This window comes from Macaca mulatta, chromosome 1, assembly GCF_049350105.2.
Source record: "Macaca mulatta isolate MMU2019108-1 chromosome 1, T2T-MMU8v2.0, whole genome shotgun sequence".
In the NCBI taxonomy this organism is placed as follows: domain Eukaryota; kingdom Metazoa; phylum Chordata; class Mammalia; order Primates; family Cercopithecidae; genus Macaca; species Macaca mulatta.
In genome coordinates, this window is record NC_133406.1 from 203,217,272 (window position 1) to 203,242,850 (window position 25,579).

The window sequence follows — 25,579 nt, forward strand, 5'->3', positions numbered from 1 at the left end:
TTCTGACTTCTGAGGAATCTGAGGCCATTCTGACCCCTCATACTTTGTGTGGCTGTGATGTCTCTTTTTGAGACAGGGTCTTGCTTTGTCACCCAGGCTAGAGTGCGGTGGCGCAACCTCAAACTCCTAGGCCCAAGCGATCCTCCTGCCTCGTTTTGGCCTTCTGAAGTGCTGGGATTACAGGTGTATGCCACCACGTCCAGCCGGTCTTTTCTTATTCTAAAATTTAAAATTTCTCTTGTTCTAAAATTTCACAGTGATGTGTTTTGAAGTGGGGCTTTTATTGCTTAGTGAGCTCGGCGTTCGATGAGACTTTAGTCTGATATTGTCTTACATTATTTCTTTGAAATTTTCTTTCCTCCCTCAGTTGTCTGTATTCTTGTTCAGAAATTTGCTTTTACCTCCTGGTTTAATATTTGAATTATATTTTCTTTTTTTTTTTTTTTTTTTTTTTGAGACGGAGTCTCACTCTGTCACCAGGCTGGAGTGCAGTGGCACAATCTTGGCTCACTACAACCTCCGCCTCCCGGGTTCAAGCAATTCTCCTGCCTCAGCCTCCCAAGTAGCTGGGACTACAGGCGCATGCCACGATGCCCAGCTAATTTTTGTATTTTTAGTAGAGATGGAGTGTCACCATGTTGGCCAGGATGGTCTTGATCTCTTGACCTCGTGATCCGCCTGGCTAAACCTCCTAAAGTGCTGGGATTACAGGCGTGAGCCACCACACCCAGCCTATATTTTCTTTCTTTTGGTACATATATGACATTTTCCTCTATTTTCTGGGTACTTTCCTTGTTTTCTTGAGACAGAGTTTTGCTCTTGTTGCCCAGGCTAGAGTGCAATGGCACAATCTCGGCTCACTGCAACCTCCACCTCCCAGGTTCAAGCAATTCTCCTGCCTCAGCCTCCCGAGTAGCTGGGGTTACAGGCATGTGCCACCACACTTGGCTAATTTTGTATCTTTAGTAGAGATGGGGTTTCTCCATGTTGGTCAAGTTGGTCTCAAACTCCCGACCTCAGGTGATCTGCCTGCCTTGACCTCCCAAATTGCTGGAATTACAGGCGTGAGCCACCGCGTCCGGCCACTTTCCTTGTTTTGATCATCCAGCTGCCCTATCACAAAATTTATTTTGCCAATCACTTTTAATTTTTAATTTCTGAGAGCTCTTGTTGAAACCTGATTTGCTCTGCCTCCTTTTGCATCTTATTTCACAGTCACAGTGTCTTCTCTCTCTCCAAGAACGTTAATGATGTTTTGAAAATTTCCTGTCTACATTGATTCTGTTACCTCCAAATTTTTGTTTTTTGTCTTTTCTGCTAGAGTCACACTTAAAAATTTTTTCTTTTACTTTAAAAATTTTTTTGAGACAGGGTCTTATTCTGTCTTAACCCAGGCTGAAGCGCAGTAGTGCAATCATGGCTCACTGCAGCCTCGACCCCCAAGTAGAGTCACACTTAAATGTTTATTCTTGATTCTCTATTTACATTTAAGAGTAAGGCATTAGGCCAGGTAGAGTGGCTCATGCCTGTAATCCCAGCACTTTGGGAGGATGAGGCAGGCAGATCACTTGAGCTCAGGAGTTCTAGACCAGTGTGGGCAATATGGCAAAACTCCATCTCTACAAAAAAATAGAAAAAAATTAGCAAGGCATAGTGGTGCATACTTACGGTTCCAGCTACCCAGGAGGCTAAGGCAGGAGGATTGCTTGAGCCCAGGAGGCTGAGGCCGCAGAGAGCTGTGATTGTGTCAATGCACTTCAGCCTGGTGACAAGGAAAGACCCTGTTTCAAAAAAAAAAAAAAATTAAGGCATTAAAAAACTGATGGGTTCTTTTTTTTCTCCATGGAGTAGCCTTGTTGACTGATAGACTTCATTGTAGGGTGATTTAACAGGGACTCAAATTTTATTTATTTATTTATTTTTATTTTTATTTATTTATTTTTTTAGATGGAGTCTTACTCTGTTGCCCTGGCTGGAGTGCAGTGGCCCGATTTTGGCTCACTGCAACCTCTGCCTCCTGGGTTCAAGCAGTTCTCCTGCTTCAGCCTCCCAAGTAGCTGGGACTACAGGCAAGCACCACCAGACCTGGCTAATTTTTGTATTTTGAGTAGGGTTGGAGTTTCACTATGTTGGCCAGGCTGGTCTAGAACTCCTGACCTCAAGTGATCTGCCCACCTCAGCCTCCCAAAGTTCTGGGATTACAGGCATGAGCCACTGTGCCTGGCCGCGACCCAAATTTTTTGCTGGGAGGACATCCTAAAGATACCATTGTCTGTAGGTCTTTTTTTTCTTGGGCTTGTGAGTTTCCCCAGAAGAGAATCTTTCAATCTCTAGTTCTAGGGGTATAGAATCCTGGCTGCTAGAGTTCTAGAAACTCAAAGGGAATAGTAGACTGGGCATCTCACTATTTAATACTTACATTTTCAATTAATCATTCTGGGAATACTGTTATCTCTAAATCCAGGATCCCTTTCAAGTCTGAAGATTACAGATGCTTTCAAACATGTGACATTTCAAAAAATCCAAAAGCCTATTTCATAGGCCCTGGATTTCTTTGAGAGTAAAGAAGTTGTGTGCCCACGCTGAATGAAGGAGGGGATGGAGAAGTGTGGCTGCTTTGGCAGACTATCTGCTGGTCCTTGTTTTCAGCCCTATCTTAAGAGGGATACACCACCAATTCCCAGGGCTCTCTGTGATTCATTGTCATTATTATTGCTGGATCTTTAGTTTTTCTGTCTTTACAACCACTTAGCTTTTATGTTTTGTAGTGGACCAAGTTTGATACTACTTTTAAGCATCTAGTATTTTGTTTAACATCATTTTAGTTTTCGTTGTCTCATCTCCATCCTATTCTCTGGTTCAGTATGTTTGGTTCTGTTGGTTTAAAAGTGTTAATGTCCACTGCTGTCATTCTAGTGGAGTTAGTGAGGGAACGGGGTTAGCATGTATGTTCAGTCCACCATCTTGAATCAGAAGCCTCCATTCGTTTGTAGGCCCTCTTCTTGATAGCAAGAAGACTTCTTGAGACTTTTGCCCAGTAGTCTAACTTTCAAGGTTGCCTTTTTTTCTTTTGTTATTTATTTTTGGCAGTGGAAACGCAGATGTATTACGCAAGGAAAAGGAGGGGTGAGTTGTGGCATTGTCCAGTTGATGAATCTGTTCAGATTCTTTTTCCCGAAGATATTTTATCAGTAGATGGTGTTGTCCTAAATCAGTGACTAGCAAGCTATTTTTCTTCTTCTTTTGTTTCTTTTTTTTTTTTTTTTTTTTTTTTTTGAGACTGGAGTCTTACTCTGTCACCCAGGCTATAGTGCAGTACATGATCTTGGCTCCCTGCAACTTCGGCCTCCCAGGTTCAAGCGATTCTCCTGTCTCAGCCTCCCAAGTAGCTGGGATTATAGGCATGCACCACCATGCCTGGCTAATGTTTGTATTTTTAGTAGAAACGGGATTTCATCATGTTGGCCAGGCTGGTCTTGAACCCCTGACCTCAGGTGATCCGCCCTCGGCCTCCCGAACTGTTGGGATTACAGACGTGAGCCACTGCCTTCTTTTGTTTCTTGACCTACATACTTTTAACCTTAACACATATAAGGATCATTTCACATGCATGACTGAGGAAATGACTCACCTCTGATTTATTAATAAGCTGATGTATCCAGCTCACTCAGATTATGTAGGTGGTGTGTATCTAGGCTTCAGATCAAGTTGTATCAACAGCTTTGCACTGTATTCTTGATATTAACAAAGTAATATAACCTGCTTGTCCAAAGGGATACATATGACTGCATGTATGTGCTGCGTGTTCTCTCTTTGAACAGTTGCACACTGACAAGAAACAGATCAGCGTTGGGTTCATTGGCTATCCAAATGTTGGCAAGAGTTCTGTGATAAATACATTGCGTTCTAAGAAAGTTTGCAACGTGGCTCCCATTGCAGGTGAAACAAAGGTATGTTTGGCGCAGGGTGACCTTACCTCTGCATATTTTATTTTCATAGAGGGTGATTGGTTAGGACTTGTTGATTTCTCTCTGCTTCTTTTGAATGCAGACCACCATTAGGAGTTTAGCTCTCCATATAATAGTTTGGAACATATCAGAGTTGTTTCTGCCCACTTTGGTAAGACTGAGAGTACTTTATATGCCACCGTGTGGCTTTGGCGTGTGTTGGTTAATGTGATTCATATTTAAATCTGTTTTAAATGGTCACTCCAGCTTTTTATTTTGATAAACAAAACTAACCCAAGAATATTTGATGCCTGGGTTAAGAAGCCTCAACCTTAGGGTAGGTTCTGAAAGTTGGGGGTCATATCCTACAACACAGAGTGGGGAACAGCATGGTTTTGCTTAAAGACAATGAGATCAAGCAGTACTAAGCTCTCAAGAGTACTTTTAAAACTCAGGGAAAGGTTCACTGGGTATAATTGCACAATACTAGATGGAAATCCTGTCTCTGCGTTATTTTTAGACTCTTAGCTGCTGGAAACTATAGTTTACACTTAGTGGAAGTATCTTGTGCACGGCACAGATGAGACAGTTAGTAGCTTAATTACTTAGCAGGTTGCTTTCCTTTGACTCACCCCTTCCTTCTTTCCAGCATCATACATGAGCATCAGGGGTTTGTGAAATTAGACTCTTAGTGTTGGATACAGGACAACTCTGACTTTTTTCTGACTTCAGGTCTGGCAGTATATTACTTTGATGCGTCGGATATTCCTGATTGACTGTCCAGGTGTGGTTTACCCCTCTGAGGACTCCGAGACAGACATTGTGCTAAAAGGAGTTGTGAGTATTTGGCCCCGATAGGCTGTTTGTGTTTGCGGGGGAGTGTTCTGTAGGGAACCCTGGATACCTTTCCTTTTCACTCATTAAGAAGGCAGTTTGGGGTCAGCCTGTCTGATCATACTTTAGGAACATGATGCTGAACAGGGCAGCCTCTCAGCATAAGCTGTTTGAGGAGTTAGTGGAACCATGGGCATATCTGGTCAATATCATGCCACAAAAGAGTTTGTAGTTTACACACAGGATCCAAAGGGAAGCAGGGCCTGTTTATGCTTAGCAATAATTCATCTTCGTGGGTTTATGGGTTGAGTCATTTTGGAACCCAGTCATTTCCTCACTTGTTTCTGAATACGACCGAAAACTGTAAATGGTTCCACTTAACCTTGACCATGCTTCTGGCTATACATACTGTGCACATTCCTCCTCTCCTTTCTTAAACTATTCCATCCTTTTTGTGTCCTGGGATGGGCAGGCTTTTAACCATTTCTGCAAGTGAGTAACATGAAGCATTCCAAGTTTAAACTGTTTGTGGCAGCCACACAGTTAGTTTGTGGTGAGTGGGGATTAAAGCTGAGTTCTGGGCTCTGTGGCTATGGTCAGCTTTCAGCAGTGCTCCTTGCAGCCGACCATGTCTAGCCACCTCAGAGACAGGCTCCTGCCAGTCTCCACTAGCTTTGTGATGTTGAAATCTATTTTCAAATAGTGCTGCAAAGGACAGTGGGAACTTCACTGCTTCCACAGCAAAGTTTGTAAGTGGGAGATTTCCTATTAACATTTAGGTTCAAGTGGAAAAAATTAAGAGTCCTGAAGACCACATTGGTGCTGTACTTGAACGAGCAAAGCCAGAATATATCAGCAAAACATACAAGATTGATTCTTGGGAGAATGCTGAGGACTTTCTTGAGAAGCTTGCTTTCCGGACTGGGAAGTTACTAAAGGTGAGCCAGCGTTTATGAGAATTTAGACTGATACCTGTTGCAGGCATATATGTATATGATATGGGCCTTTTGTTGGTATGCATGTATGAGCAGTGTGAAACTTGTCACTTAAGTGATGATGAACCCCTGGGACAACTGAAATACCCTCAAAGTCGTAGGTGGTTTTGGTCCTTTGAATTTAATTGGGAATCTCTTCGTGACCTTTCAGGGTGGAGAGCCCGACTTGCAGACTGTGGGTAAGATGGTCCTCAATGACTGGCAGAGGGGCCGGATTCCTTTCTTTGTCAAGCCACCCAATGCAGAGCCACCTGTGGCCCCCCAGGTAAGAGCAGGGTGGGCCCACCTCTGGGGAGCATGGGTCCTGACCTGGATATGGTATAGCTTGTCATCGCCTCTCTTCATAGAGCATGTTTTCATTCAGGGGCAGTGTCTCTCGTTTTATTATTTTTTTTAAATATATAAAAATATTTTTGCAGCCAGGCACGGTGACTCACACCTGTAATCCCAGCACTTTGGGAGGCCGAGGTGGGTGGATCACAAGGTCAGGAGTTCCAACCCGACCAATATGGTGAAACCCTGTCCCTACTAAAAATACAAAAATTAACCCAGCATGGTGGCACGCGCTTGTAGTCCCAGGTACTTGGGAGGCTGAAGCAGGAGAGTTGCTTGAACCTGGGAGGCAGAAGTTGCTGTGAGCCGAGATCGTGCCACTGCACTCTAGCCTGGGCCACAGAGGGAGACTCCATCTCAAAAAAATAAAAAAAACTTTTTTTTGAGGGTGAAGCACTGTTTGGGAGCCCCTGCTGGACCACGGCGATCACTCCATCCTCTCTCATTCTAGAGTGCCAGTGCCAGTGCCATGGCCTTGCTAGGGGGTGCATTTGGAGACTAATAAATAGACGTATGAGAGAAGACGAAGCTTAGATACTAGTCTTCAGGGCCTTGGGAAAAGAGGGCTCATTAAATAATAAGTGATCTTCTGGTACCTGTATCTTTTCTTATGCTTAAAAAACAGAATCATTGCTAAGATTCATTTGTTTAACAAACATTTATTAGCATCGACTATGTGCCAGGCACAGGTATTATAGGAATGAAAAACAGCCCTGGCCCTCAAAAAGCCTGTGATCCAGTGAGAAAGGAGGGTGGTACTATTGATAGTTGGAGAAAGAAGTCTGATGGCTGGGGCCAGAAGCTTTCCTACTGTCCCCATTTCCCTCACCCTGGCAGTGGACTGTCAGAAGCCTCAACATTAACGTTTTGCCTTTCTAGTTCTAGGACCTTTTTCAGAACCCAGCCAAGTCTCTTGAAATGGTGGCTTCAAATTTTGCATCTATGCTTGCTAGTGTTGTTGGGTCCGTACAGTTCTGGTTTCCTCTTACCTGACTCCATTCCAAGTTGCAGTGCAGCTAGGTATTTTCAGTTGAATGTATTCTGCAACATTTGAAAGTTAGCCTGAGCCGGGCGCGGTGGCTCATGCCTGTGATCCCAGCACTTTGGGAGGTTGAGGCGGGTGGATCACTAGGTCAGGAGTTCGAGACCATCCTGGCTTTACACGGTGAAACCCTGTCTCTACTAAAAATACAAACAATTAGCTGAGCGTGGTGGTGGGTGCCTGTAGTCCCAGCTACTCGGGAAGCTGAGGCAGGAGAATGACGTGAACCCGGGAGGCGGAGCTTGCAGTGAGACGAGATCACGCCACTGCACTCCAGCCTGGGTGACAGAGCAAGACTCTGTCTCAAAAAAAAAAAAAAAGAAAGCCTGAAACTGAGCTTAATTGACTTTCTTCCGTCTCCTTGCCCAAACCATCAGACAACCAAGCAAAAGTTTCTCCTCCTCTTCATGTGTATTGCATCATTCATTCATTCATTCATTCACTGATACATTCACTCAGCAATCCCATATTGAGTGTCTCCTATTGGCCACGGACTCTTTTGGGTACTGGGGGTGCTGTGGTGAGAAACTGACAGGCTGCTGCTGTCCTGCACATACATTCCAGCAAGGGAGTGTGTCGTTTCTTCTGACACCAAATACATAGTTTTTTTCCATACTAGTTTTGCAGTTCCAGAAGCCAGCTGAGTGTCCCAACAATTCAGTTCAGTCATGACACTAACTCCCAGAGTTAGCACAGACCCCACAAGTTAAGGACTAGGTCCCCTGCTTCAGATGGCAGCTGTGGGCTATCCCCATTTATGCCCAGCTAACTACAAATTCTGGGGTTCTGGAGTTCGATAATTTGCCAGAAGGGATCCCAGAACCCGGGAAAGTGCTGTGTTTACAATTAACAGTGTATTATAAAGGATGAAACTCAGTCACAGCCAATGAAGAGGTGCACAGGGTAAGGCATGGGGAAGAGGCACAGAACTTCCGTGCCCCCCCCGCACACTGATGTGTTCGGCAACCCAGAGCTTTCCAAACCCCATCATGTAGGGGTTTTTATGGAGGTTTCATTACATAGACATGACTGATTAAATCCGTGGCAGTTGGTGATAGGCTTAATTTCCGGTCTCCCTTCTCACCTCTGAGCGGCCGAAAGCACCAACCATGTGGTCAACTGCTTGGTCTTTCTGGTGACCAGCGCATCCCCCATCCTGAAGCTATCTAGGGATCCATCATGAGTCACCACATTAGCGTCAACTCAGGTGTGGTGGAAAGGGGCTTGTAACCAATAACAAAAGATACCCATCACTTGGGAAATTCCAAGGGTCTTAGGAGCTCTGCGCCAGGAAGTATGGTATTTATATCACAGGGAGACAGTAAGCAGATAAATATATAATGTCAGGAAGTCTTGCGTGCTGTGAGGAAAACTAAACCAGGCTAAGGGGTTTGGGGGAGATGAGGAGTACTTTATGTGGGGTGGCCAGGGAAGGCCTCTGAAGCAGTGGCACTTCAGCAGAGCTCTTAATATGAGACAGGAGCCATGCTAGTGTCTAGGGAGAATGTTCCAGGCAAGGGGAACAGCGCATCCAGAGCAGCTGGGGCAGGAGTGTGCTCTGTGTGTCCTGATGCTGAAAGGAGGTCACTGTGGCTGGAATGTCATGGGCCAGGGGAGGGTGTCATGGTGGAAAGCCATTGGAGGGTTTTGAGTTGGCAGCTGGATTCTAGGGTCATTCTGGATGTCTGTATCACTGCTCTCTTGGGACCCTGTGTGGAAACACTGGCATTGTCTTCAGCCCTTCCTCCATATCTAGTCAGTAAGTGTAGATAAGTAGTTCAGATAATTCTTAAGAACTATTGTAACCGTAATAGATTTGTTGCCCAGTGCACACAGCAAGTCAATACGCTGAGACACCACCAGGTTGCATCAGAGAAAGAAGTTTAATCGTAGGGTCACCAAAGGAGGAGATGGGAAGAATCCTGAAATCCATCTCCACGAAGAGTTTGGGGTTCAGGTTTTTAAAGGGTTCTCCAGTAGGCTGGAGTGAGGATCATTGATTGGATGAAGAGTGCAGGGTGAAGTCATGGGACAGGGAGATGAAGAAGCTGTGTTCTCATGCAGATCCCATTTCTCTGGGGATCTTCAAACTGGTTGCTGGAGGTAGGGATCTGAAAAAACATTGTAAGCAATCCTTAAACAAAAACTTGATGATTCTAATGTCAGAGATCTTGCCTGTAGGAACAATGGAGATGCATATCAGTTCTTACATAGTCTTATGACCCAAATGTCAGAAATCCTATCTGTAGGGACATTGGGGATGCAAATGGTCAGTACCTAGTGTTCAGGGACTTTTAGCAACAAGGATATGGGCCAAATTGCCCCCTAATTAGTGCTTAATTATAATTTCTATCCAGAACTTGGCAGGTACTTCTTGTCAGCCTGTCGGAGGCAGTTTCACTATCATGTGCCTTACTCTGTGATTCTGTTTTTCTCTTTTTGGTTGAGGGCAGAAACCCCTTCAGAAACTGAAAGCCAAAAATTGCCCTTCCTAGAAAAATGTATATGTAAATTTTGTGTGTGGTTTCCTGAATTTTATAGTTCTGTACTTATTTAGTGATTTGCCTGGCCACTTTTGACTTGAGAACATCACTTTAAGTTCTGAGTTTTTGTTGCAAGGATAAAGTGATATTATACATGTGAAACACCAGTAGAAAGCTTGGCACATTTTTGTCTTTGCAGTTACCTAAAGCAGGCCAGTCATTTCAGGGTCCCCAGACTTAGTGCTCTTATGAACTCTCTTCACTCACAGAACTCCCCCTCCTTACCTTATACTCTTGCTTCAAGATGCCTCCTCTTTTAGTCTGTTTTGTGATGCTGTAACAGAATACTGCAGACTGGGTAATTACAAAGAACAGAAATTGTTTCAGCTCATGGTTCTGGAGGCTGGGAAGTCCAGTATCAAGGCACCAGCGTCTGACAAGGGTCATCCCATCGTGGAAAGTGGGAGGACAAGAGCAAGCAAGAGAGAGTCAAACTTGCTTTTATAACAAACTCACTGTTTTTTTTTTGTTTTTTTTTTTTTTTTGAGACGGAGTCTTTCTCTGTTGCCCAGGCTGGAGTGCAGTGGCACGATCTCGGCACACTGCAACCTCTGCCTCCTGGGTTCAAATGATTCTCCTGCCTCAGCCTCTTGAGTAGCTGAGATTACAGGTATATGCCACCATGCCCAGCTAATTTTTGTATTTTTAGTAGAGGTGGGGATTCACCATGTTGGCCAAGCTGGTCTTGAACTCCTGACCTTGTGATCCGCCCACCTTGGCCTCCCAAAGTGCTGGGATTGTAGGCGTGAGCCACCACATCCGGCCAACAGACTCACTCTTAAAATAACTAACCCACTCCCGAGATCACATTAGTCCATTCATGGAGATGGAGCCCTCATGATCTAATTACCTCTTATTAGGCCTCACCTCCCAACACTTGCTGCATTGGGGATTAAGTTTCTGTATCAGTCCATTTTCATACTGCTATGAAGAAATACCTGTGACAGGTTCATTTATAAAGAAAAAGAGGTTTAATGGACTCACAGTTCCACATGGCTGGGGAGGCTTCACAATCATGGCAGAAGGTGAAGGAGGAACAAAGGCATGTCTTACATGGCATCAGGCAAGAGTGCGTGTGCAGGGAAAATGCCCTTTATAAAACCGTTGGATCTCATGAGACTTACTCATCACAAGAGCGGCATGGGAAAGACCCACCCCCATAATTCAGTTACCTCCCACTGGGTCGTTCCTACAACACGTGGGGATTATGGGAGCTACAAATCAAGATGCGATTTGGACACAGCCAAACCGTACCAGTTTCCAATGTATGAATTTTGGGGGATACATTTAAATCAGAGGACCTCCTCAAATGCCTCTCTGAGTACTGTTCTAATCTTTCACATCCAGCCTGGCCTTCATTTTTATGTAGTTGTGTGTGCTGATTTTGCATGTGCTTGTATCAGCAATTCCCTTTGGAAGGTCTAGGGAGCCTTGCTTGTCTATGGTAAATCATTGGTTGGTTTTAATGGTTTAAATAGTCTTAGTTGGCTCATCCTATGGAACTACACATATATTCCTTTGATCCTAGTACTGGTCTCTGGGCTTAATGTACATTGGTTTAAAAACAGATTAATGAAATGACTCAAATTTGGGTGTTTTCGATACCGTCCCTTAGTCCTGAGAAGAGGACTGTTTAAGAGCAAGGTGTGAGTTCAGAAATTCCATTTTTCATTTTCTGATTCTATTTCTCTCCCCCATTTCCACCCTTTAATAGCTTCCACCCTCCCCATCTTTGGAAGTTGTCCCAGAAGCAGCCCGAAAGAATCCAGGAAAGGAAGTCACAGAAACTGCAGGTGAGGGGTCAGAATCCGTCATTAAGGAAGAAACAGAAGAGAACAGTCACTGTGATACTAACACAGAGATGCAGCAGATTCTCACACGGGTTCGGCAGAACTTTGGTAAAATCAACGTGGTGCCTCAGTTTTCTGGGGATGACCTGGTTCCTGTGGAGGTGTCAGATCTTGAGGAAGAGCTTGAGAGCTTTTCTGATGAAGAGGAGGAGGAACAGGAGCAACAAAGAGATGATGTAGAAGAGTCTTCCTCGGAGCCTGAGGAGGAACATGTGGGAAACGACACCAAAGCCGTTATTAAAGCCCTGGATGAGAAGATTGCCAAATATCAGAAGTTTCTAGACAAAGCCAAAGCCAAAAAGTTTTCAGCAGTCAGGTACTATTTTCATCTTCTCACAAATTGCAGATTATTCGTTCCTTTCCCGAAAATTTGCCATGAGTACCGGAGCCATATTTTTACCTGGGGTTATTGCCATTTGTTTGTTTGATTAGGTTTTTTGTTTGTTTGTTTTTTGAGACGGGGTCTCGCTTTGTTGCCTAGACTGGCCTCACTCTCCTGGTCTCAAGCAGTCCTCTCATCTCAGCCTCCTAAGTAGCTGGGACTACACGTGTGCACCACCACATTTGGCTGTTATTGCCACTTTTAAAAAGTGAGCTGTAAATTTTGTAAAATTCAGCTGCCTGCAGTATGAGAAGCTTTAGAAACACCCAGGGAGGTACAAATATGTTGGGTGTTGACTTCTTCCACTGGTGATAACTACATGGATAGGAGTGGGGTTTCTTGAGTCTGTGAGTTTGTCGCAGGTCTCCAGGTCAGCATGTGATTCGGGGGAGTGAGAGGAGGAATGTTACTTTGCTTTTCTGTTTCAGAATATCCAAGGGACTGAGTGAAAAGATATTTGCAAAACCTGAAGAACAAAGAAAAACGCTGGAAGAACATGTAGATGATACAGGTGAAGATAAATTATTTCAATCATTTAGATATAATTTGCGTCTTTAGAGTTTTGAGAAACCTAAGTTCACTCTCCAGATTATCTCAGTCATCCACATAAATGTTTGTCATATCTGGCAGATTACTTTAAATTTACATACTGTTACACAAATTGAATTATCCACTTTTCATTCTGCACATTTTTTAGGATTTAATTGGCAATTCAGGAAACTTCCTAGAAAGCATTCATTATTAACCTTAGAATCCAAGGGTGGGTCCACAGACAAAGAAGGGGGCGTGTTTCCTGCATTTATCCTTTCCTCCATTTGACCATCAGCTTCCACATTGAGAGTGTGGCTCAGGGCATCCTGACCTGGCGGCCTCCCCTTGGCCTGCTTTACTCACCACTCTGCTCACCTGCTTTGTCCACACTGGGTGACCTCCTTCTGATACATCAAGCTTGTTGCCACCATTGGGTTTATAGACAAATTTTCAGTAGAAAATTCCTGTTTGTGTATCGTTTGTATCCAGCACCTTCCAAAAAGGGAAAGAAGCGGAAGGCACAAAGGGAAGAGGAACAGGAACATTCAAATAAAGCTCCCAGGGCACTTACATCAAAAGAAGTAAGTGTTGTAGGTCTTAAGTGTGGCCCAAGTAGAGTAAATAGAACCCCAGTTGTCAAGACCCACTGAAACAAATGGTCTAGAGCTGAATCCCAAGAACCCCAGTCCTCGTTGACCTAGTTGAGGTGAGATAAATAGGGTCAGGGCTGGCCTGGTGGATGAAGGTCCTTGAGTCCATGTCATATGTTTTAGGAGTTTCTAATCAACATCTCCACACCAGTGGACTATCCTCTAGAGGAGTCAGTTTCTAGTCCCAAGGGAAATGACCTGATGAGCAGATCTGTTTTGGGCAGATCACTGACCTCTGTGAAGGACAGCTTTGGAGCTAAGCTGTTCAGAGCTGGAGTGGGCCTTCTGGGGAGGGGAGTGGTTAGCAGTGCTCAGTCTTGCTGAAGGGGACTTGTCAGGAGTGATGCAGAACAGATTCTCGCATTGGATAAGGGTTGGATCACATGTGGATTTGTAACTTGGAGATTCGTAAGTCACAATGGAAGAGTAACCTTAGGTCTAAGGGGGAGCCCTCCCTCATTAGCACTGCTTCCAGTAGCTGTGGAAGCAGCACAGGAAATAGAACACAGAGATGAGAAGCAGAGACTCCTGTTTTGTGAATGACTTTCAGGGTTTTTTTTTTTTTTTTTCTTCATCTTTTCTTGCCATTTTTTACAGCGGAGGCGAGCAGTACGGCAGCAACGGCCGAAAAAAGTTGGTGTGCGCTACTATGAAACACACAACGTGAAAAACAGGAACAGGAACAAAAAGAAGACCAATGACTCAGAGGGACAGAAACACAAACGCAAAAAATTCAGACAAAAGCAGTAATGTTTAAAAGGTTTTTATTAAATTATACAAAAACATGCAATTAGAAATTGTGTTTTCTTCCTGCCCCATTGGCATTTCTAAGGCCATAATGCATTTGTTCTGAGGTTTGACAGTTGAAGCCCTTCACCAGTGCTAGGGAAATAAAGCCTCCTCACCCTTAAGTATTTCAGTGATAAAAGTCTGAAAGTATAGCACTTCAGGTAGACTGTGGATGAACTAAGAGATTCATCCACAGTCACCCTGTCATATAAATGTCTGACAGAAATAGGGGACGAGGTCTACAAAATGGAAAGGGTGATATTTCTTTTTTATTGGTAATGAGTGATTTGGAATAGAAGCATACTGAACTGCAAATTTCAAGGACGTTAGTGTACATGGCCTGGGCTTTGAGATACAAGAAGGCTGGGTGCGGAAGAAATAGGAGACAGCTACAGTAATTTCTGCCTCAATGAGTCTGTGAAGTGGACCCACTTACGACACATACATTCCTGTCTTAGAGTCCTGGAACCAGCAGATCTCGTGGAAAGAGTTCTTTCCCATGGAAATGACAACACAGGCAGGTCATTTGAGTGGAGCCTTAAAATTCCTCAGGATACTGGATCAGGGTAAAAGCTGCCCCTTAGATTCCAGATGAGAATGTGTATGGTGTGTTGAGCTTGGGGAACACAGCTTTTCTGGGGGAACGACAGTGCTTCCATTGTGAGCCTTGAAGCTCACTGGACCCAAGACAGATGGCAGATGGAAGCTCTGCTAAGGAGAGTCCCTTCTCACACCTCTTTCCGGGGAAGCTGAGCATGTTAGTGCCTTTTAGGTCATGTTACTTGTGCAGCCTAACTGAAGGATGGAAGTTCTCTAGCTTACCACCCTAGCCCATCCTGCCTTGCCCCGAACTAAAGATTTATGTCACTCATTCAGTCTTCTGGGTCTACAAAACCAGGAGAGTGGAAGAGAAATACTAAAACGCAGTTGTCTAGCAGCCATACTCCAATCATTAGTCATTAGACCTGCATTTGGTTACCTCTTCAGTTGTTAATTAACATCACTACTTAGGGGAGTGCAGAGTCAGGGCTTGATTTTCTGCAGGATAAGGGGAACAGATCGGTGCTGGGGGAAGAGCTGAGTTGCAGACAACTCACAAAGGCCACTGTGACTAGTATTCCTTTCTGGCAAACATTTACTTTCTCCAAAGCCATAGGTTTGACCCTGCCATCGTTTCCTAACGTAGGCAGTCTGAAACCGAGGAGGAAGGGGTCCAGTTGACTGGCAAGTGTGGATAATACATTAGAAAACCAAAGCTCCAAAATGAGTTAGAAATGCATTTGAGCAGGGATAAGAAGATATTAAATAAGGAAGGCCAGAGGCCCAAGAAGCCCAAGTTAGTTAAGGTAGAAGATGAATTGTGAACTAAAAGTTTGAGGAGCAGAGAAGCAGATTCATTTGGCCAGAAGTAAGTATTGGTATAGAGTGATGACGAGATAGCAGTTACTTTCTTAGAATTTGAGCTGACAGATCCCAAGGCTGACTAGTAAGCCACACACTTAGATTAACAGGGCCACACCATCTTCCATTGCCCAGCCAGGAGCCTAGCTGGCAGACCTTAGGTGTTTCATGACATTGGAGCAATAGTGTGACTTCTGACAAATACCTAGGTGGTGGTTAGGGGAGGGTATAGCTTGCTCACTCAGGAAACGCTTTTTATTACAAAGGGCTTATGATGATTTTATTGGCTGCCAGAAGAACATAGTAAATAATCCCAAGTGTCTTGTTGGAAATTATCATGTGGAAATTATCACTTCTTTGGTGCAATAATGCCTTCCAGTTGGGCCTGAAAAACAAAAACAAACTCCATTAATACTTGAACCTTGCAGCCTGATACAAATAGCTAAGAGGTGATAAAAGTCTCTGGGAAGAATAATCCAAATGCTGTCACTCCAAGTGTTCTTTTTCCCCTTGATCCCCAAATCCATATTTTCTAGATTAGCTAATTTCTGGCTTGGCATACAAGCCAGAGTCTGAGTACATGAGGAGATGCCAGACCTGTCTGGTTTCCACACAATGGCTCTGGGTATGATATAAAGCATTGACAAGGATATTGAATGCATTGTTGTAAGGGCTTTTCATGGCTCAGATTTCAGGCCAGAATATGTCCGCTAAGTTAAATATTTGGCTCTCTGGCCGGGCACAGTGGCTCATGCCTGTAATCCCAGCACTTTGGGAGGCTGAGGCGGGCGGATCACGAAGTCAGGAGATTGAGACCATCCTGGCTAACATGGTGAAACCCCATCTCTACTAAAAATAAAAAACTTAGCCGGGTGTGGTGGCAGGCGTCTGTAGTCCCAGCTACTCCAGAGGCTGAGGCAGGAGAATAGCATGAATCCAGGAGGAGGGGCTTGCAGTGAGCGGAGATCACACCACTGCACTCCAGCCTGGGTGACAGAGTCAGACTCCATCTCAAAAAAAAAAAAAAAAAAAATTGGCTCTCTTGTTTAAGATCCTGGGAGTTCTGCTGGGACCGGAGGTTTGGGAAACAGCAAATTTTCAGCCACTGAAACAACTTGACATCCAATTAGAGAAATGTTGCCAGTGAATACAGAGCTGTCCCTTTTTTTGGGGGGGTGCAGGTGGGGAATGGAGTTTTGCTCTTGTCACCCAGGCTAGAGCGTGATGGCATGATCTCGGCTCACTACAACCTCTGCCTCCCGGGTTCAAGTGATTCTCCTGCCTCAGCCTCCTGAGTAGCTGGGATTATAGGCGCACATCACCAAGTCCAGCTACTTTTTGTATTTGTAGTAGAAATAGGGTTTCACCATGTTGGCCAGGCTGGTCTCAAACTCCTGACCTCAGGTGATCCACCCACCTCGGCATCCTGAAGTGCTGGGATTACACGTGTGAGCCACTGCACCCCGCCAGAGCTATCCCTCTTTGCATAAAGCTTAAGACACTTGGGAGTTATTTACTATGTTCCTCTGGCAGCCAAAATAATAATACTGGACAGATCTGTAGGTAGGTCTAGCCTAGGGACAGCAAAGCTGCTTTATTTGCAATTGCAGTTTTGAGCCAATAAAAACAGCTCACTTCCTGTGTTACACGCCTGTAATTCCAGCACTCTGGGAGGCCAAGGTGGGCGGATCACATGAGATCAGGAGTTCATGACCGGCCTGGCCAACATGGTGAAACCCTATCTCTATTCAAAATACAGAAATTTGCTGGGCGTGCTGGCATATGTCTGTAATCCCAACTACTTGGGAGGCTGAGGTAGGAGAATGCTTGAACATGGGAGGTGGAGGTTGCAGTGAGCCGAGATTGCACTCCAGCCCGGGCAACAAGAGTGAAGCTATGTCTCAAAAAAAAATAAAAAATAAAAAAAGGCTGGACGAGGTGGCTCATACCTATAATCCCAGCACTTTGGGAGGCTGAGGCACGTGGATCACCTGAGGTCAGGTGTTTGAGACCAGCCTGGCCAACATGGTGAAACCCCCATCTCTACCAAAAATACAAAAAATTAGCCGGCATGGTGGTGGGCGCCTGTAATCCCAGCTACTCGGAAGGCTGAGGCAGGAGAATCGCTTCAACCCGGGAGGCAGAGGTTGCAATGAGTCGAGATCATGCCATTGCACTCCAGCCTGGGCAACAAGAGCAAAACTCTCTCTCAAAAAAAAAAAAAAAAAAAAATTTAAAATGCCCACTTCTAAAGAATCTTTCATCCTGGAGATTGCAAGATTGCTTTTAAATGTTAGAAATATGCTAAGGTATTTGGTTTGCTCTTGTTGCTAATCCAGGAAGAACTGGGGAACTCAGGCTTGTGAAAAAGGAATATGGCAGTTAAGGAAAGCAGCCTCAGAGTCTGCTAAGGAAACAGATTCATCTATGGCTGTGAAAGTTTCTTGCTTTTCTTTTTGTTTAACTTTTCAGCAACAAGAAAAGTTCCAGTAGTGGTTAATAGAAAGCCTTCTTTATTGCAAATGGCCAGTCCTGCTGGTGTGTAGACCTAACAAGCCTGCCAATGTCAAGACTGTAAGGTTTCTATCTGAGTCTAGGGAGGAGAGGGAGATCCATCCAGGGTCCTTTGGCCAGGGCCATGGGAAAAAGCCACTAAATGTCAGTAGGCCATCTGTCCAGAACAGTGATGCTCAAACTTTTGCAAATATTAGAATCACCTGAGACCTTGTTAAAGCACATTGCTGAACCCCAACCTCGAATTTTCTGATTCGGTAGATCTGGGGTGGGTCCGATAATTTGTCTTGCTTAGTTTGCCAGGTGAGGACGATGCTGGTCTGGGGCCTACCTTTTGAGAACCTTTGGACCAAACAGCGGGGAGGTGCAGTGCCTGTAGCATGGCCTCCTGCCCAGCTGTGTCCAGCAGCCCCCTCCCTCCCGTGACCTCAGCCGAATAAAAGACCACTGCTGGCACTGGGCTTCTAGGAAGAGCACCTACGCCTGGGTTCCCCGACCACATTCCTGGGGAAGGTTTCTGATTTGAAATGGTTCTTCCTCTCAAAGGGCCCTGCTGCCCACTGGTTCTGACTTCTTCCCTGGTTATGCCCTGAAACAGTGCCTCGGAGGAGACAGCCATGGGACAGCACTACCACGCAAGCCAGCTGGAGCCCCGCTCTCCCCCAGGAAGCCTCCAACATACCAGCTTCCAGGGGAACAGAGTTTCACTTTTTGCCATATCCACCTCTTCCTTGAGGATGGGCAACTTTTTTCCAGGGAGAAGAATCCTCCACTAGAGAGCCAGGCTGAGGCGCCTCAGAGATTTGGAGTTGAGAGTAGAGACCCCCTCTGGAGCCCTCCCCTTCTCCCACCACCAAAGTCAGCTTCCTTTATTCTTTGGCAGTGCATGTGGACAAACAGTTAAAAGCCATGGAAAAGGAACCGAATGCCTGGCCCGTGGGGCTGGGTCTTGGGGCGGTGGGCACCTCCACCCCAGCCTGTGCGTTGATTACCTTCAGCTGCTGATTCGTCCGCTTTAGGAACTGAATCTCCTCATTGTGCTTCTTCTCCTCCACCTGCCGCCTCTCGCTCTCCCGCTTCTCGGTGGCTTCACATTTTGCCTTCTGCTCGTTCACTTGCCTCTCCAGGTCTCTCTTTTCCGTCTCCAATTCTGCAATCTGAGGAGAGAATGACCAGTCATCCTGGGATGTTGCCAGGTGAATGGAATGGTGTGAGCCTGGGTGGAAGGGACATGGGACATAAGATGTTGCCAGGGTATATACTGCCACCCAGTGGGAGGTCAGTGCCTGGCATGGAGCGTCCACAGCGGAGACAACTCTGCCAAGACCACCAGGCTGGCCATCATACTCAACCAGGGGTCCCTCACTGAGGTGATGCAGGTCCAAGTGTCGTGACTGTCAGGAGAGCACCTTAGGAGGCCAGAATGTAGTGCTGGAATGACAAGCACATGGCCCTGCGGTTTACAGAAGAGACGGGGCCCAGGGTCACGGTAAACCCCACTCACTTTCCTCTCCATGTCTGACTTCCCCTGCTCAGCCTGCAGTGCCTTCCTCATGCCAAACGCCACGCTGCTCTCGTACAGGGTCTGGTAGGCAGCGATGGTCATGCGGATCTCGTCCCGGACTCGCAGCAGCAGCAGCCCCCTCTCCGCACAGTTGATGGTGACCTCCCGGATCAACTCATCTTCCAATGCACACACACCATGAGATCAGACAGGGCGTGGGGAGGGGGCTTGCACTGTGTCTACTGCAAACACCCTTCCTCTTGGGAAGGACATTAGGGTGTTCTCGCTTGGAGACAAAGTACAAAGCCTCAGAGAAGGGCCTCAGGGAGGCTGCCCTCAGTGGCCCAAAGAGCCTTGCCATGCAGTGACTCCTCTGAACTTGGCACTTGTGAGTAGCACAGTCAGCAAACCTGGGTCGTCCAGGGCAAAGGAAACAAGAGGCTCTGGTTTGTTTGCAGCACTGGGTCCCCTCCCTTCTGGCCTTTGGTAAAAACTGGTTACTATTCGAAAAAACTTGACTTTTTCTGTTTAAAGATGGCAGCTGTTTTAAAGCAGCTGGGACATCCTGTGTGCCCCCTTGGCTGCACTGGTTTGAGGCTGGAAATGGCAACATCTAGAGCTTGCCCACCTATCTCCCCATAAATGCTGACCTGGAGGGCGAAGCGTAACAACACACGGATAGGGAAGCCTGCTAAACCCTGCAGCTGCCTGAGGGTTTGAAGGTGATTTGCAGATTGGCACCCATAAGAGCCAGTGAGACTGGGCCGGGGGACAGCCATTTGACACCAGCACTCAAGGAGGTGCATCTTAAATCTCTCGTGTCTGTCGGTTAACAACAAATCACAATATTTTTCTGGACCAAGGGTCAAATATTCGTGGATGGATGGATGTAAATACTGAACATTAATCTTTCTGACTAAAAAATTAGCACATGCTTATTACAGAAATCTTTGGAAAACCAGATGGAAGTTCTCGTTTTACTCCAAACATCTGCTAAGGGGGTGAGGAACTCAAGTTGCCAAGAATACAGTGGCTGGCAGCTGGAGGACTTGTAGAAGAGGTGGGGCTGGTGTAGGGAAAAGAAAGAGAGATCAGACTGTTACTGTGTCTATGTAGAAAAGAAAAACATAAGAAACTCCATTTTGACCTGTACCCTGAACAATTGCTTTGCCCTGAGATGCTGCTGATCTGTAACTTTGCCCCAACCTTGAGCTCACAGAAACATGTGTTGTATGGAATCAAGGTTTAAGGGATGTAGGGCTGTGTAGGATATGCCTTGTTAATGAAATGTTTACAGGCAGTATGCTTGGTAAAAGTCATCGCCATTCTCCATTCTCGATAAATCAGGGGCACAATGCACTGCGGAAAGCTGTGCAGGGAGTTCCAGGGCAGGGACCTCTGCCCTGGAAAGCCAGATGTTGTCCAAGGTTTCTCCCCATGTGATAGCCTGAAATACGGCCTCATGGGATGGGAAAGACCTGACTGTCCCTCAACCCCACACCCGTGAAGGGTCTGTGCTGAGGAGGATTAGTAAAAGAGGAAGGCCTCTTGCCGTTAAGACAAAAGCCTCTGTCTCCTGTCTGCCCCTGGGAACTGAATGTCTCGGTATAAAACCCGATTGTACATTTGTTCTATTCTGAGATAGGAGAAAAATCGCCCTGTGGTGGGAGGCGAGACATGTTGGCCGCAACACTGATCTGTTACTCTTTACTCCACTGAGATGTTTGGGTGGAGAGAAGCAAAAATCTCACCTACGTGCACATCCAGGCATAGTACCTTCCCTTGAACTTATTTGTGACACAGATTCCTTTGCTCACATATTTTCTTGCTGGCCTTCTCCCCACTATCACCCTGCTCTCCTGCCGCGTTCCTCTTGCTGAGATAGTGAACATAGTAATCAATAAATACTGAGGAAACTCAGAGACCGGTGCCGGTGCGGGTCCTCCGTATGCTGAGCACTGGTCCCCTGGGCCCACTTTTCTTTCTCTATACTTTGTCTCAGTGTCTTATTTCTTTTCTCAGTCTCTTGTCCTGCCTGATGAGAGATACCCACAGGTGTGGAGGGGCTGACCCCCTTCAGCTGGGAAGGGGAAGAGGGCAGTTAGCTGTTGCTGGGTGGGTCAGGCAGGGGGAGAAAAGGGGATTCCAGTATGAGATGGGCTCCAGCTCTAGGGTGCTCAGGCTTGGATCTGTGCTGAAGGTGAAGGGAAGGGAGCAGTAGGGTGTGTAGTGTCCACCCCTCACCTGGCTCACTCACCAAAACACTGTGAGTAGAGTTCCCTGCGGACAGGGCAGATGCCTGTTTCCCTGGCCTGCCGCTGCTGCAGCTTTAAGTCTAACTGCTCCTGGAGGTGCACCACGTCCATCCTGGTGCTAGGGGTGCTGGACACCTGCTGGATCCATAGCTGCGTGTCTTCCACCCACTCCCTGTGGCAGACACAGCGAGATTGAGCAAAACCCATTGACTCGAGGGTCCCCAGCACATGAGCAGAGAGGGCCCTTTGAGCCCTCTGCCTGAGCAGCAGTGAGGGGCAGCTTTGCCACCAACCCAGAATCCTCCATCCCTTGGGATGTGAGGTTCCAAAGCCACACCCGCTATGCTGCCTCCGTAGGGACCTCGGGAATGGGTAGGTAGTGGACAATTTCCACCACGGCAATGGGCCTCTGTGAAATCATTCCCCACCATTTCAGATCTTACCCTCCTAACATGTCGAAGACCGATTTATGGTTGTTGCTTGATCTGAACAGTAGGAACTACCCACCAACTTATGGGGTGGGAAACACAGGACATCATGAACCTTGTGTGAGTGAGAAAGAGGCAGATGTGTGTATCGGGGTGGGGAGGTTCGTGAAGGTGTGTGCCTGCATAGGCCCCCACAATGAACCTTGTGGCAGAGATGGCCAGGTTGTGGAATCACATGGAGGAAGTTTGAAGGCAAAACTGCCATGGGGGAGAGGATTTCTGCATCATTGGTGGGAGGGAATCAACTGAAAAGTGACCCCCATCCTTTGACCTCCACCTCAGAGGAGATGACAGTCTGTCTTTCACTGTTTTCCCTTTTCCTCATAGCCTTACAAACTGTGCTGTCAACTTATTACATAAAAATAGATGAAAAGGCATGTTGCTGCAGAAGAAAAAAGCAAGAAGAGGAGATCATGTTGGGCAGGGGTGCTGTGCTATAGCGAATTCTCAAGGAGAGCCTCCTGGAAGAAATGACATCTGAGAAAGACCTGAGTGAAGAAATGAAAGGAACCAGGAGAATATCAAGGGAAGAACATCTTTGGCAGTGAAAACACCAGCTGTCAGGGCCCTGTGATGGGAGAGTGAATGAGGCATTTCAGAAATAGCAAGTGAGGGCCGGGCGCGGTGGCTCACGCCTGTAATCCCAGCACTTTGGGAGGCCGAAGTGGTCAGATCACGAGGTCAGGAGATCAAGACCATCCTGGCTAACACGGTGAAACCCCATCGCTACTAAAAATACAAAAAACTAGCCGGGCGTGGTGGCGGGCACCTGTCGTCCCAACTACTGGAGAGGCTGAGGCAGGAGAATGGTGTGAACCCAGGAGGCGGAGCTTGCAGTGAGCCAAGATTGCGCCATTGCACTCCAGCCTGGGCAACAGAGTGAGACTCTGATTTAAAAAAAAAAAGGAAAGAAAAGAAATAGCAAGTGAGGCCCCTGTGGATTCAGCACAGTGAACAGTGAACGAGAAACAGAGTAACAGGAGATAAGGTCAGGGATATATCATAGGCTAGATCATGCCACATCTTCCAGGCCATTGTAAGGACTTTTGATTTTAGTCTGAGATGGGAAGCCATGAAAGAGTTTTGGGCAGAGACTGGCATGATCTGACTTATGACTTAGGGGCTGTATGGAGGATAGATTTTAGGAGCAGAGTGGAAGCAGTGTTTTCAGACAGGAGACCATTGCAGCAGTGCGAGTGGCCACCAGTGACGAGAAGCAAGATGATGGAAGCAGAGGTGGTGAAAAGTGGTTGGATTTGGCAAAGAATTTGAAGGTGGAGCCAAAAGAATGTGACGAAGGATAGGACACATGCTGTGAGAGTGACCAAAAGGAATGAAAGGTGGTTTGAGTCCCTAGTAAAAAGTTCTCAGAAGACGGGGGAAGAGCAGACTGGGGGAGGAAGAAATTGCAATTTAGTTTGAATATGTTGAGTTTGAGATGTCTATTAGATAGCTTCATGAAGATAATGAGAAAGTAGAAGACTACATGGGCCTGGAGTTTAGTGGAGAGGACAGGGCTGGAAATACACATTTGGGAGCCATCGGCACATAGGTGGTATCTAAAGCCATGAGATTGGGTGACAGCATGCAGGAAACAAGGGTAGATTGAGAAGAGGTCTCCCACCAGCCTGCCAGGATCCAGCCATATGTAAGTTCTAGGAGCTCTGTGATACTGGGAGAAAACCCCAGCCAGGAACGGAGGCAGAGTGCCTCCTCCCACACTCCCAAAATCCACGATGCAAAAGCCTAGGCCTTCTCCCAGCCACTGCTCCTACTTTCTTACCTTGGGGGTAGTATGGCATTCAAGATTTCTTCTGCTTGCTTTGTAGGATCTGGGACACAGGGAGCTGAGGGGAGCTTGGTCTTGGGTAGCTGTGGGGCTGAACCTGAAGGTCCAGGCTGCTGGGGGCTGACTTTCAGTAGCCGAGCCTGAGATGAAGGCACAGGTGAGGGCAGGAAATGGTTCAGGAGCTCAGCTCCACACATTCCCAACCTGTAGATTGCTCCAGGTCTTCCGCACAGTCCTCCCCTCTTCCTAGCCTACTTTGGGTCGGTCTTCTCAGCAGAAATTATGTCACAGAGCTGAAGGAGGCTATGAAGTCTGGTCCCAACTCAATGCTTGAACAAGTGTTTCTGGCACATGTGCTCAGGCATGTGCTTTCACACCTCTGGTGATGGGGAAATCACTACCTCGTCTATTCTTGGATCCGGGTACCATGAAGAAGAGTGAGCCCCATCCATCTCCCTGTGACCTCCTTTCCCATCCTAAATCTGCCCTCTGGGGTCACACCCAACATCTGGGCTTCCTATACAATCCTCTCACCCTCCTTCTCCGACTTCCCAATTCCCTTTACTTCCAGTCGCTGCAATCCCTGTCCCTTGAGATTGCTGACCCTCAGTGCGGGAACGTGTCTTTCCCCATCGGAGTTTCGAGGCTTTGTCCCCTGAGGCCCCGTCCTTACCTTGGGGCTCCGTTTCTCCGTGTTCCGGCTCACCAGTACAGGGGTGTCGTACTTGAGCAAAGAATCTGCGGGGGGAATCATGGCGGCGGCGAGAGTAGCAGCCCAGCAGCTGCCCCGTCCAGTGTGGGCCTTGTTTGCCGTCACCATGGAAACCGCCCCTCACTCCCGCCCCCGCGCTTCTTGGCCTGGGCGGAGCTTCGAAGTGGGGCGGGGCCAACAACCGGCGAGTTTCATTCTGTGCCTCCTGGGCGGAAACCTCTTGTTCTTGGCTTCTTAGGCCTTCTGCTCACCGGTTCGTCTCTGTACTCTCGGAAGCAAGGAAAACGGCGGTTCGAGTCCCTGCGCTGCGTCTAGCTCGCGATTTGAATGAAGTGGGCAGATCACCTTTGCTGTGCCCCAATTTTGTCACCTGAAAAACAGGAGTCATCTCCTGACTCCTCATGAAGGATTAAGGGACAATTCCCAGAGGAAGTCATCTGGAGTTCCTAGGTTTTCTGAAGGGTTTTTTTTTTGTTGTTGTTCCCAAAATGTGTTTATTGAGATTGTTTCCCACTCATCTTGATTCAGGGTGCTTTTAGTGCTGCTTCCTCCTGAAGGAACATCCTTCTGTATGCCTTACTTTTCCTCCCGTAGGCTGGCAGAGGACAGTGGAGCAGCCAACACACAAAACTGCCGTTTGTGCATGGCTAAAGACTGGTGATTTTATAGCATCCTGGGCATTTCACATCCATGAAGTAGGAATTGGGGCTCCGCACCAGGCGTTTCTTCTTGTGTTTCCTCTTCTCTTCGGGGAAGGGATGAAGGAGATCCTTTGCAAGAGGCATGTTCTCGTGGGTAGGTCGTTACCGCCAGAAAGGGCTTGTTTTGTTTTTTAAATTGAGATGGAGTCTCGCTCTGTTGCCCAGGCTGAAGCGCAGTGGGGTGATCTTGGCTCACTGCAACCTCCACCTCCCAGGTTCAAACGATTCTCCTGCTTCAGCCTCCCGAGTAGCTGGGATTACAGGTGCCTGCCACCACATCTGGCTAATTTTTGTATTTTTAGTAGAGATGGGGTTTCAC

The 25,579-nt window shown here is 46.6% G+C and overlaps 2 protein-coding genes and 1 pseudogene across 2 annotated transcripts in view; 1 reads left to right on the forward strand and 2 right to left on the reverse strand.

Moving 5' to 3' along the window:
* The window catches only part of GNL2 (G protein nucleolar 2), a 29,798-nt gene extending 15,901 nt beyond the window's left edge, over nt 1-13,897 (forward strand). The window contains exons 9-16 of the mRNA XM_015135656.3: nt 3,822-3,950; nt 4,680-4,784; nt 5,561-5,719; nt 5,928-6,041; nt 11,409-11,860; nt 12,355-12,437; nt 12,947-13,038; nt 13,705-13,897. Of these exons, the coding sequence (XP_014991142.2) occupies nt 3,822-3,950; nt 4,680-4,784; nt 5,561-5,719; nt 5,928-6,041; nt 11,409-11,860; nt 12,355-12,437; nt 12,947-13,038; nt 13,705-13,857 (1,287 nt within the window). The 3' untranslated portion in view covers nt 13,858-13,897. The remainder of the gene's footprint in view (nt 1-3,821; nt 3,951-4,679; nt 4,785-5,560; nt 5,720-5,927; nt 6,042-11,408; nt 11,861-12,354; nt 12,438-12,946; nt 13,039-13,704) is intronic.
* Nucleotides 13,898-14,157: 260 nt separating this feature from the next.
* Nucleotides 14,158-24,656, reverse strand: DNALI1 (dynein axonemal light intermediate chain 1). Its single transcript, XM_001111996.5, has 6 exons — nt 24,521-24,656; nt 23,842-23,987; nt 21,573-21,742; nt 19,316-19,494; nt 18,804-18,968; nt 14,158-15,682 (listed from the first exon to the last, which is right to left on the reverse strand). The coding sequence occupies exons 1-6, from the start codon at nt 24,599-24,601 to the stop codon at nt 15,647-15,649; spliced, it is 777 nt and encodes a 258-aa protein (XP_001111996.2). The 5' UTR covers nt 24,602-24,656; the 3' UTR covers nt 14,158-15,646.
* Nucleotides 24,657-25,094: 438 nt separating this feature from the next.
* LOC713803 (small ribosomal subunit protein eS27 pseudogene) lies at nt 25,095-25,375 on the reverse strand (annotated as a pseudogene).
* Nucleotides 25,376-25,579: the final 204 nt, after the last annotated feature.